The sequence below is a fragment of the Elephantulus edwardii genome, unplaced genomic scaffold, assembly GCF_000299155.1.
Source record: "Elephantulus edwardii isolate Elephantulus edwardi_28Jun2011 unplaced genomic scaffold, EleEdw1.0 scaffold00032, whole genome shotgun sequence".
NCBI lineage: Eukaryota > Metazoa > Chordata > Mammalia > Macroscelidea > Macroscelididae > Elephantulus > Elephantulus edwardii.
Window position 1 is genome coordinate 4,974,077 of NW_006399782.1, and position 12,681 is coordinate 4,986,757.

General features: G+C 40.6%; 1 protein-coding gene across 1 annotated transcript in view; it reads left to right on the forward strand.

The window, feature by feature from the left end:
* The first annotated feature begins 6,610 nt into the window (after window positions 1-6,610).
* The window catches only part of MUC13 (mucin 13, cell surface associated), a 20,683-nt gene continuing 14,612 nt past the window's right edge, over window positions 6,611-12,681 (forward strand). Inside the window, exons 1-3 of the mRNA XM_006884302.1 lie at window positions 6,611-6,656; window positions 10,045-10,173; window positions 11,051-11,157. Coding sequence (XP_006884364.1) covers window positions 6,611-6,656; window positions 10,045-10,173; window positions 11,051-11,157 — 282 coding nt within the window. The remainder of the gene's footprint in view (window positions 6,657-10,044; window positions 10,174-11,050; window positions 11,158-12,681) is intronic.

Genomic DNA, 12,681 nt, shown 5'->3' on the forward strand with positions numbered 1-12,681 from the left:
CAGAGAACTGAGAGAAAAGCATTTTATTGTAGTTATTCTTATACAACCTGCAGTTAACTTTGTATGGAGAAGCTACACAGGGACAGAGTGGTGGTTATTAAGTGTTCTCCAGGAAGTGGACCTGGTACTATTTTTCCTACTTAAGCCTATTATTTGTATGCCGTGGATGTTGTCCTTCTTTGAGAACTTGTCTGCAAATTCTAGAAAAAAAAGAGAGTGTAGCCACACATATACCCTTGGCCTGAAGGCTGATTCTCTCCTATTCTAAAGAGGCCTAATACTAGGGGAGTCCTCTAGCTTCTTGAGGGGCATGCTCAGACCAGTGAAGGAGGTAGGGGACACTCACTCACCTGGCCAGCCAGATCAGCTAAAACCCTAGGCATCAATGGGATGCCAGATGTCACAGCCAGCTCACCCTCAATATTATGCTACCTTAATTCATTTACAAGTTATAAAACTTGAATGCATTAAGAAAGTAAATCTATTCTGAGTCATTAATATCTTTCTGCAACTGTAGTTTAATACAGTAGACTATATATGCACAGTTACTGTTCAGTATTCTTATTAGACAGTATGATCCCAGCCTGTCAGCTCTAAATTATTTTCCTGGAAATCTATATAGTTCCTGAAATCTGTAACATGATACAACATAAATGCACACATTCCTCTTTATTGTCCGTTTTAAACACATATTGTAACTATCCACTGTGATACACACCTATCAGCTTGTGTTTAATAACAAACTGATGTTGTTGTGTTAATTTACTAAGACAAACTGGGCACTTCTGTATACAACCTTTCTAAGAAACCGAAATTAAAAAACAAAATGAATAAATTAACAATTCTGTTCACCAAATTTTTGTCATAATCTCAGGGACCTCTTAGGAAGTTCCAGTTTGCTTTGTGTATAACTACTGAAATATTTTGGGATTTGACGTCAGCAGAAAACCAACATTTCTGAAGCATGAAATTCATGATCTGACAGGTGGCCACAGCCTGCTAAGCCCTTTCTCTTCTGGGAATGTCCACACCCTTCACACTCACATTCAACTTGTCACCACTCTTACTCCCTCCTCAGTGATAGAGGACATTGTGGATAAAACTTCTATCTCCACTGTTTTAGTTTTAATTCTAATTCCTGGTTTTCCTCTCTCTTTTAGTGTGTATATATGTCTATGTGTTTACACAATTCCCTAACCAGATATACATAAGATATTGTTACCACATGCTTTAGAAGGTCCCTGGTACAGTGGGAGAAAAAAAAGTGGAGCAAATTAAAAATTATACAAATGAAAATGTCCAACAATAAATGAATGAATGAATGCAAATCCAAGTTCTTTGTAAACATACAATAAAATATCAATTAAAAAAATTATACAAATAGTCAGACTTACTTCTGGCTAGAGACTGGTAGAACCCTCAAGACTAGATAGATAGATGGATAGATAGATAGATAGATAGATAGATAGATAAATAGATAGATAGATACTCTCTTCAAACTGCGAGTTGAAATTATCCCCATGCCAACAATGGACAGGCTTATAAGGTGGTCAGTTATAGAGAGGGGAGCATACTCCTCACAACAATAAAAAATACAGGGCAAAAAGAGCAGCATTTGCTCAGGGACAAGGTTCAGAGAGCAAAAATGGCTGGAAAAGAGAAATGAAAGGAAATATGAAACACAGGGAGTTAGAGGGGACAGTGGAGATTGTAATCAGTGTTATCAAATGCAGTGTGCTTGAAATGTAAATAGAAAATCAATTGCTCTGTAAACTGTCACTCAAATCACAATACAAAATTATATATGTATTATATGCCTTCGAGATTGTAGTATAGCTTCTTGCCACTATGCCACCAGAGCTTGAAAATAGAAATAGAAATAGAAATAGAAATTATTAATATATATATCTTTGAGTATTGAGGCATGCACCCATCAAATGTGATGTTCATATCTACATCACAGGCACTCTCTGGAATGTACCCACGTCAACATACCAGTTGTGAACAATTCTTGCCACTGGAAAGTGGTAGTTCATCCCTTCAGCACTACAGGGAGACTATTCTTGCTAGACATTTTTCAAGATAAGGAGCCAGGCTATGCCATCAGGAGCTCACAGATTCAAGGGCCAATTAACCAGCATCTGAAACAGTCTTCTCTATACCCAGGGGCATAGGAATTGCTTCTTTACAAAAACATTTCTAGTTTTATTATTATTTTAGCATAATGTTGATGTCAGAGAATTTAAGAGACAGTCAAGAATTCTAGAAAACTGACCACTGGGTCATTAAGAGCATAAGTGTCTAGGAATTCCTAGAGTTATGAAAATAGAGTTTTGTTGACCACCATAGGCCTTAGAGCCAAGATCTTTTCCAAAAGGGGAGGAGAAGAAGCTCATCTACCTAGGATTTTTAAATAGACAAATCTCTAGGATTCTACATAGTATAGGACAAGATGCTGCCTGGCTTTACCCCTATCCTTACGATTGTTGCCGTTTGAGCCCATTATTACACTTCCTGGTGTCAGTCCATCTCGCTTCCACTGGCTGTCTACATTAGCAAGCCTGACGTCCTTCCCCAAGATCTGAGCACTCCAGATAGCATGCCCAGAGCATGGGAGAAGTTCATCATCCTCACATCTAGAAAAAAATGTGTCTGTACTTCCTCCAAGAGAGATTTGCTCATTCTCTTGGCAGTTCATGTCAATATAGTCAATATTCTTTGCCAAGAGCATCATGCAAATGCATCAGAGAAAATTTCTGGAGAGAGCTTAATAAGCACTTTGGTACTTACCATTTAAAAATAAAAGCCCCCTGCCGTATATTTGTCTTCAGAGAAAACCCTATCCGACGAAAAAGTAGGGCCAATAACATTAAAGAGAAGGCAGTCTTCGCCCAGGGAGCAACAGCGCCACCTGGTGGCATTTCAACAATCCTTCCTGAGCCATAGTCTCCTGTGTCTTCACTTCAACCTTCACAGATGGAACTGACTCTTAGCTAGCTGACTCACCAGCAGGTCTTTAGGGGCAGTTAATCATAAGGGATGGGAATGCCCAACCTTCTTCCGCAGAGCAGCTGGTGGATTCGTTATAATTTAGCGGGATTGCAGCGGAGCTTCAAATGGAGCTCCCTGAGCAACACTCTGCGGAATATTAACATCGGACTGACAGTTCGATACCACCATACGTATACCACCATTTATATCACCATAGGTATAAATGATTTACTGACACTCATCTGATAAAATTAGCTCCTTACTTTATTTTTTTTTTTAGCTCCTTACTTTAATTATTTAAAAGGACTTATTTCCATTTTTTTTCTTAATTATTGACGTATTTGGTCTTTTACGCTTACAAGTAGCCATGCATCTTCATGCTTTCTTTTTTTTTCTCAGAAGGCAAAATTTTATTTCTGCAAAAATGTGCATAGCAGCACAAAGTCTAGCAGACAAGCACCTCATGCTTTCTTAAACAAATAAACAAAAACTGAACTTACTAGCTTGCTGTTAGGTGCCATTGGGTCAACCTGTTACAGTGATCTATGAACACAGATTAAAACCTTCTCACAGTCTGTGCTGTGGTCAAGCCAATGGTTGTAGTTACTGATCAGCCCATCTTGTGAAAGTCTTTTTCCAAGGACCAGCAACTTCCACTAAGGTGCCCAAAATATGGAAGACAAACAAAGCACTCTTGTTGCACTTCTTTAAGATAGACTTGTTTGTTCTTTTTGGAAGTTAATGGAAGTGTAAAACCAGTACAACCAACATGTTGTTGTTGTTTGTTAAGTGCCACTGAGTTGTAGATGACTCATATCGACCCTCTGAATGAAAGACCTGAGCACTTGTATAACTTTCATCATTTTTCCAAGTTCATAGAGTTAGGGGCAACTATTTCTACCTCTACTAACTCTACAAGGAGGAAAAGTCCCCATCAACAATATAGCAGCACAAAACCACTTCTAATGAGGTCAGATATACTCCCACATTCCTGCACTTACTTCTGTAATTTCCAACACCAACCATGGCTCTCACTAGGGATGCAACAAATTACATTTCAGATTAGAAATACTAAAGATAAAATTCTTCAGTCAGTAGGGGAGCTCTGGTGGCCTAGTGGCAAGAAGCTGCAACTACAATCCCAGAGGTGCACGATTCGAATCCACCAGATGCTCTGCCGGGGAAGGAGGGGCAATCTCCTCCTGTACCAGTCAGATCTGATTTGACGGTACACGCACACAAAAATAATAAAATAATAAAATAAATAAATAAAATTCTTCAGTCAGAATATCTTCTTATCTGGTGTGCTGGAAAGGCCTCCTTCTTATCTTCAGGCTGATGGCTCTGGGTACTACTTAAAGGCTCTGGATCCATGTTACAGAGTTCATTGGATCCATAGTCAGCATCTATGGTAACAGCAGTAAGAATCAAAAGCTGTGTTGCATTGGGGAAATCTACTGTCAAGGACCTCTCCAAAGTGCTAAAGAACTAAGGAATGCCTGGTGCAAGTGATGGCATTTTTCAATTGCTTTCTATGCATCTGAAAGTTAGGCATTGCATAAGGAAGACCAAAAAGGAAGTGATGTCTTTGAATTGTGATGTTGGTGAAAAATATCAAATATCCATCACATGAACTACCAAAAGAACAGCAACCAAAAAAAAATCTGTCTTGCAGAAATACAACTATTGTGTTTTTTGAAGGCCAGGATAGTGAAACTTCATCTCATATGTTTTGGAAATGCTTCAGGAAGGGCTGTTGTTGTATGTCATAGTTGCCTGCAACTCATAGCGACCCTATGTGCAGCAATTCTGAAGCCTGCCCTGTCCTGAGTCAGACTCACTGACTCTGACACACGTCCCCCCATTACATCAATCCATCTCATCCAGGGTGTTTCCCTCCTGTGCTGTCTCTCCACCCTTCCAAGCATGATGTCCTTCACCAAGGGTTATTCTCTCCTTATGCCCAAAGTATGTGAAGTAGAGCTTCAAAATCCTAGACTCCAGGGAGAAACTTGGTTTCACTTTCTCCAGTGCAGACCCATTTGCTTACTTGGTGATCCATGGTATGTATGTTCAAGACTCTTCTTCTCCAGCAATAGAACTCAAAGGCATCAGTTCTTCTTCTGTCATCCTTAGTCATGGTCCAGGGAGGGGCTAGTCCTTGGGGGAAAAAGTATGTGGAAAAGTTGAGGTTCAGTGAAAGAAGGGAAGACTCTCAACAAGATGGATTGACAGAGTGACTATAACAATGGGTTTGAACATGGCAAAGATGAGGATGAAACAAGGGAGGGCAAGGTTTTGATCTATTGTTTATAGGGTTGCTCTGGGTCATAGATGACTCAAAGGCACATAACAATAACAACAACAACACTCAATCATAGGGTTAAAGCTGAAGGTGATGACTGGAAAAGCCACACTGAACAGCTCCCTAGAGCACAGCGGGAATTTCACGATGCTTTCACTTACATAAGATTGAAAACTATTACATTATGTGGGACAGAATGAATCCCTAGATCTGTAACAAACAAGTATCAGAAATCCCATTGCTCAGCATCAGGACAATCTTCAGTCATGTCCAGTAATGATGCAGTAAACTGGGATCACTTAAAGATTATGATTGGTAATCACTTTAAGCAACTTAGAACCAGGTTCGTCTGTGTTTTGTTTGTTCTCATTGTGGTTAATATATGCATAACAAAGCATTTTTTCACAAGTACAATATGATGACATAGAGTTCAGCATGCTATGTGATCACATCAGTTCCCAAAATTTTCATCACCCTTTAAGTATTCCCTAACTAATAGCCTCTCCCTTCTTTTGGCCTCTGGAAACCACTTAGAGAATATATCATGGCCTAGTGGCAAGAAACTCTGCTGCAATCCTAAAGACAGCGGTTCAAGGCCACCAGCTTGCTCTGTAAGAAAAGGGTGGGCAATCTCCTCCCATGCAATTATTGCCTCTAAAAATTCACTGAAGGGTGGTCTATTGATCGGTTCCAACTCTAGTACACAACAACCACAGAGTCAAGTATATACAGATTTAAGGTTATTAGTATGAAATCCCTTTGAATATAGTTATACATATTCCTTTTATCCAAAATAGATCGTTTGGGTATTAGTGTTAAGCAATAGTAACTTTTGATATTTATTTAATGTTCTGGTTTCTGAACATTGATATCTTTGTTCCTCCAGCCACCAGTCAATCTTCAGTGGCTGCAACTACAACTCCGGTATCTTCCTCCACACCACCTGCCACCACTGTAACTTCCATTGCCACACCTGGCGCAGGTGGCCCTTCCACCACCGCGCCTGGCGCTTCCACCGCCGCGCCTGGCCCTTCCTCCACCTCCGCGCCTGGCCCTTCCGCCACCGCCGCGCCTGGCCCTTCCGCCACCGCCGCGCCTGGCCCTTCCGCCACCGCCGCCCCTGGCCCTTCCGCCACCGCCGCGCCTGGCCCTTCTACCGCTGTGCCTGGCGCGGGTGGCGCTTCCAGCGCCGCACCTGTCGTTTCCAGCACCGAACCTGGTGCTTCCAGCGCCACACCTGGCACGGGTGGCGCTTCCACTACCGCACCTGGGGCCACTGGCGCTTCCACCACACAACTTTCCATTTCTTCAGGCATGACTCCCACTCCAGGACCTTCTCTTCAACCACAAACTACCACAGGTAATTCCCCTATAAATGCTACATTTGCCTTTATTACTAGTTAAAAAACTTCAGGCAACTCAATCCCAGATCCATAAGAAGAACAATTCCCTCAAAGATGTTATTGTTCTTACATGCTGCTGAGTTGCCTGAGACTCATAGTGACCCTATGTACAACAGCTCTGAAGCCTACCCTGTCCTGAGTCAGTCTCACTGACTCTGATACACCAACCCCCAAGGCCCCAGTTATTGTATCAGCCCATCTCATCTGGCTCTTCCTCTCCTGTACTGTCCTTCCACCCGTCTAAGCATGATGTCCTTCTCCAAGGACTGGTCCTCCTGGCCACGTGCTCAAAGGATGTGATACAGAGCTTCAAAATCCTAACCTCCAAGGAGAAACTTGGTTCCACCCTCTCCAAGACAGACCTATTTGTTCCTTGGTGGTCCATTGTATGTTCAAGACTGTTCTCAGGCACCACCACTCAATGACATCAGTTCTTCTTCTGCCCTCCTTTGCAATGCATTACCTCAAAGATCCATCCCTTTAACAACTCCTCAATGTGGGCTCATGGCATTGTGGAGGTATGTGAGTTCTGATGGGATAAGGAGATGGACCCCAAGTTTCTTCAGATAGGACCTAGGTATTTAACACCTTGACCACAAAGGCTCATAGTGATGACAGAAACCCTGAGAGATCATTCTCAGACCCCTTCTATTCTCCTCCTACTTCTTCACTCATCCTCCTTCAAGATATTGGCCTGATGTAGGATTTTTCTTTTTTTTTTTTAGCTTAAAGTTTGTAAAATCGACCTCATTAACTTATCCACCATAACTACATTATCCCCTCTCTCTTGTAAATTATTTCACCACAATGAGGGTATTTGGGAAAGTAGTTTTCACTTCCCAGGGAAGGCCAGGCCCATATAAGCACTCTTTAGTCTCGTTAGCCTAGCTCTTTCTCAAATCTACTGAAGGAGTCCGTTTTACACCGAAGTTAAAATGGTAAAGGGTCACAATCAGGAACTGCAACCAAATCATGGAATTGGAGCCCAGGGAATAATAATAAAAATCAAGGAGAAGTACTCCCTTAGACACTCTTTGTTGTTGTTGTGTACCATCAAGTCAGAATCAACCCATCGTTGTCCCTCCAGTGGCTTTTCAAAGGCAGCTTGGGAGGAGATTGTTTACCCTTCCTCAGGGGAAGAGCTGATAGATTTGAACTGCCCATCTTTGGGATTACAGCACAGCTCCTTGCCACTAGGCCACCAGAGCTTCCTAGGCATTGCCAAAAGGAAAAATGTTTGAGGGGCACTTAAGTCCCCTACTTCATTTCTCAAAAATAAAGTTGTTGTCAGCAAACATTATCTGTAAAGGGCCACATAGTACTTTTTTTTTTTTTTTTACATTGTGGGTCCCCTAATGTCTGTGTTATATGCTCTCCATGCTGCCATTATGGCATGGTTGCAGCCACAGACAATGTATAAATGGTCTGCCTGGCTGTCTTAAAATAAAACTTTATTTTTAAAAATGGAACTATGGGCCAGATCTAGTCCATGAGCCATAGTTTGACAAATTTTAGTTTAGAATAATACTCAAACTTTAAAGAGTTCTTAGCTTCAACTTAACGAATGTGTAATAAAATGTAAATAAGTGGTAAGAACCTGTGCTACAATCCCAAACACATGCGGTTCAAATGCCCCAGCTGCTCCACAAAATAAGAAAGTGTGATCTCCTCCTGTGTGATTTACTGCCTTTGAAAACCTACTGGAACATCCGCTATGATTTGCCTCTGACTCGACAGCAGGCGTTAACAGCAACAAAACTCAACAGGCACACAGAAGACATTAATATGTCCTTCACCACTAAGGAGAAAACACATCAGGAGTCATTTACCTGGTGTCTCCAGGTGGGAGCTGCATTTAATTTGATTCCTAGGATTTTCTAAATAATCTTTGCAACGTGGATGGAGTTTTCCTTAAAAAAAATTGAGAGAGAGACTTTGCATAGACATTTACATGAAATACTGATTCACAACCTGTAGACCATCCTTTTGCTTGTGGGATATAGCGCTAGACTTTCTTTCATCCTTTACAATCTATTTTAAAAGACCTGGAGTGGCACAGACCATAGGGATTTGTGCTGTGAGCCCAAAGGCCAGATCTCTCTGATATATATATATACACACCCACCTCAGGCAACACAAAAGAAAATAGAGTAAAAAGAAAACAAATTTATACAACCCTCCATCAAACATATAATAAAATATAATTGAAGGAAGAAGTCTCCTTCCCATCTTATACCTCTAAAACTTAGATCTCAGTCTTCCCCATCAGTGGTAACTGCTGTAACTTTCCTTGTTGTAAGTGGTCTTGTGTCTGCCTCCAGAAGTAAGCTCTTTAAGTACAAGCATATTCAGCATTTCTATATATTCTTCCCCTTTCCTATGCTTATTGTTCTGACGGTACTATATTGCTTTAAGAGCCTGTCAATTCTAAAATGAGAAGATTCTTACTTAGAGATTCTTTGATAAGTATCTCAAGACAGCTCTGAAGTATGTCAAGATCAAAGCTCAGGAGTGAAAGACATGGCATGTTAAGATCAACGTTTGGCTACTGACTTAGCATTCATTTTTGTTGGTATTTTTTTACTTTTCTTTCTTTGCCTATGCTCTCCAAATGTCAGTTTATATACTTTACTAAAAAAATACAGTGCTTTATGTAACACAAGGACCACTGGTGTCCAGTTTATAGGAAGTTGCACTGCTAGCCCAAACACTGTCTTGGGCAGTTCAAGTCCACGCAGCAGCAGCTCGGGGGAAAGATGAGCAGTTTCCTCCATTGCACATTAAGGCCTCAAAAAACAAGGATCCGGTGGCTCAGTTGTTAGGGTGTTGTGCTGCCAACCCAAAGGCACACAGTTCAAATCCTCCAGCTGCTCCACAGTAGAAAGTTAGACAATCTCTTCCCACACAGTTTACAGCCTCTAAGAAAATCTACTGGAGGGTCAGCTATGAGTCAGTTTTGACTCTATGGCGGTGAACAACAACCACCTAGTGTTAGAGAACCAAAATTCTAGAGTCTGGAGGGCCTGAAGCGTAAAAGATTCCAGACAACCTTAAGGGAGAAAGCCCGTTGGCTCTTCCCCTGAGAAAGGCCCTGTGTACTCACCTCTGACCTTTGCTGGCAGCAGCCAACGGGCTCCAGAACATCAGCGATCATCTACCTGGTGGTGTTAGAAAAAAACCAAAACAAACCCACATTTATTTGTTTCTAGGTCTTCTAAATGTCCACCATGGAGTAACAGTAGATAGGAAATACCTGGGAGGGAAGCATAAAGATTTAAAAAGATAGTCTTTGTGTTATTTGCTATTATTTCTGTAACTTTTTAGTCTCTTTTTGCTATATTTAAGGTCCCACCAATCCTTGTGAAAACGCCAATTGTAAAAATGGTTCCACTTGTGTCGCTCTGTATAGTGCCTATTTCTGCCTGTGCACAGAAGGATTTTACTACAATGACTCTGCGTTAACTTGTGAGGAAGGTGAGTCACCAGGGAAGTAATCTCTTTCTTAAAAGAAAGGGAAAAGTTTCATGCATAAAGATGCTCTGGTACCCTTTCACACTTACTTCTTTATTTACTTATTTGATAATTGAACGTTTTAAAAGGATGGCTATAGAGGGTAGTGATTGGGGAAAATTTTTATTAGGTGACTATACCTGAAAAAGTAACAGACTCTGTATTATAACCATGCAAAACTACAGACAGAAAACAAAGAGCTGGGGAAAAGACACCAAAGAGAAAATGCTTACGTGAGGTTGGGTGAAATAACGGGTAGCGTGGGTTATTGTATTTTCAAAGTTCCTGCAGTGTGTATCGCAAATGCAAGTATTGAATATATTATAATATATAACTTCCATATTATACTTTATGTAATAAATAGGGATTGTATGTAAATGCTATCTCATTAAATATATGACAGTTAATATATTTATAACTTTGAAACAACCTGGGTGATAAATGCTTAAGGAGTTGCACTGCCAACCCAAAGGCTGTGATTTGAATCCACCCACTGCTCCTTGGAAGAAAGACAGGCAATCTTCTCCTGAGCAATTTACAGCCTTGGAAAATCTGCTGGAGGGTTGGCTACGAATCAGTTCTGATGGCAACGAGTGAGTGAGTGCAGGGAGAATGGTGACGCAATAGCTGCTCACTGTCTATGACCTACCTGTGCATGGAACAATTGTTGAATGTGGGGCCGGAGGGGTGCTTTGTTGTTTCTTTTCATCATATTTTTTAAGTAACTAATCTGTGTTTGAACACCCAAACAAGCAACTACTCAAAGATATCTGTTTGAAAACAAAATGAAAATTACTGCCTTTGCATTAAATAATACAGAAAGATTGTGTTTGAATTTCAGGAAAGATATTCCCTGGGAGTCTCAGGATGATAAAATCAGAAACATCTGACTTGGAAGATAAAAATTCTGAAGTCTATCAAAATTTACACAAAAGTACTACAGAATTTGTAAGTACTTTCCGAACTTCTTAGTATAAGAATTCTTTGCTCTAACACTGAGTTGGTACACTCTGGTGCCAGTTGGTTAGACAGTGAAACACACTCTCATGCGTTTGTAAGTGGCACCTGTCCTGAGCCCTCAAGGGTCACTGTTTCCCCCATACCTCCACAGGGCCCTTGGGTCCCCCACTGTGATCCTGCTTCTGGGGACACAACACCTGGCACAACAGAGGGCTTTTGACACCTTCTGTAGCCATTCTGTTCCTGTTGTTATGTAAGTTATTAAAAAACTCTTTAAATGGACAGATGAATACAGAAGGAAGTAAGGAGGTAAGAACCAGTGTAAGAGGTAAAACGGTCAGAATAAAAACTTCATTTAAAAAAAAACCTCAAACATTTTTACTAGCAGAAAGTGGCAGAAAAGTAGTAAGATTGCGCCTGTCAATGGTGGGAAACTTGTGAGATTTGGACAAATAAAGGCAGTCCCATTGAATCTTGGCACTCAAAGGTTTCACTATACAATGATATTTTACTAGGAATTATTTTCACAGATTGCAAGAGAATAAAGTTTAAAGATTTCGTTATTCCCTTTTTACATTTAACTTTGCATAAATGTCCATACTAGACTGCCTTTTTTTAAATGCTGAGTCTGTTTTTTTTCTTGTTTTTTTAAATTAAATTTTTATTCATTTTAATGAACACTTACAGAGATTTTGGGTTTCCATTCATTCATTGTTGCACTATTTTCTCTACTCTCCCCCCCAGTTCATTCCTCTTTTTTTCCCCCCTTGAAAGTTTGTTTTATTTGTCCCATTGCCACAGTGCTTGTCAAAGCCAGTTCTGATTAATCTCCTTTGTCAGTGTGTCCTTTGCCATTCCCTATCACTCTTCCCTGAGAGAGACTTCACCCTGATTCATAAGGAAAAGGGGATGGCGTATTCTCTTAGCTACTTCCTGCTGAAAAGGGACGCTGTAGGTTTCAGGGTGAAGATCTTCTCTCACTACTCTAAAGGGCCCCTTTGGCAATAGGAAACACATAGACTATTATGGAGATTGATTTTGGAATTTAGATGCACTGTTATCAGTTGTGCTTAGCCGTACATGTCCATATCCTTGAAGATGTATCATGGAAATGTTGCAGCCTAGAAGACACAAATTTAACTAACAATTTAAAAGTACATGAGTCAAAAATTAAAAAGCAATAATATTCCAAATAGAGGTTCTGATAGTGGCACAAATCAAGTTACAGAGGGAAGGTGGTTCTTAAAATAAAAGGCCTATTGACCAGCACTTTGTCTATTATAGCATAAAGGTTAGGAACCACAAGATGTAGAGGCTCAACTATGTCACTTATTGTTCTTAAGTTCTGGACCAAATTCCATCTGCTCGGAAGTCCGCATACAAGGCAGAGGTGAAATGAGGAACTGCTTATGAGGTTTTCCATCAGTTGCAACAACTAAGAAATAGTGAGAAGAGTTGGGACCTCAGAAGGCTTTTAGGACCAAATAGTAGGCTCTTGTGTCCAGGAGAAAA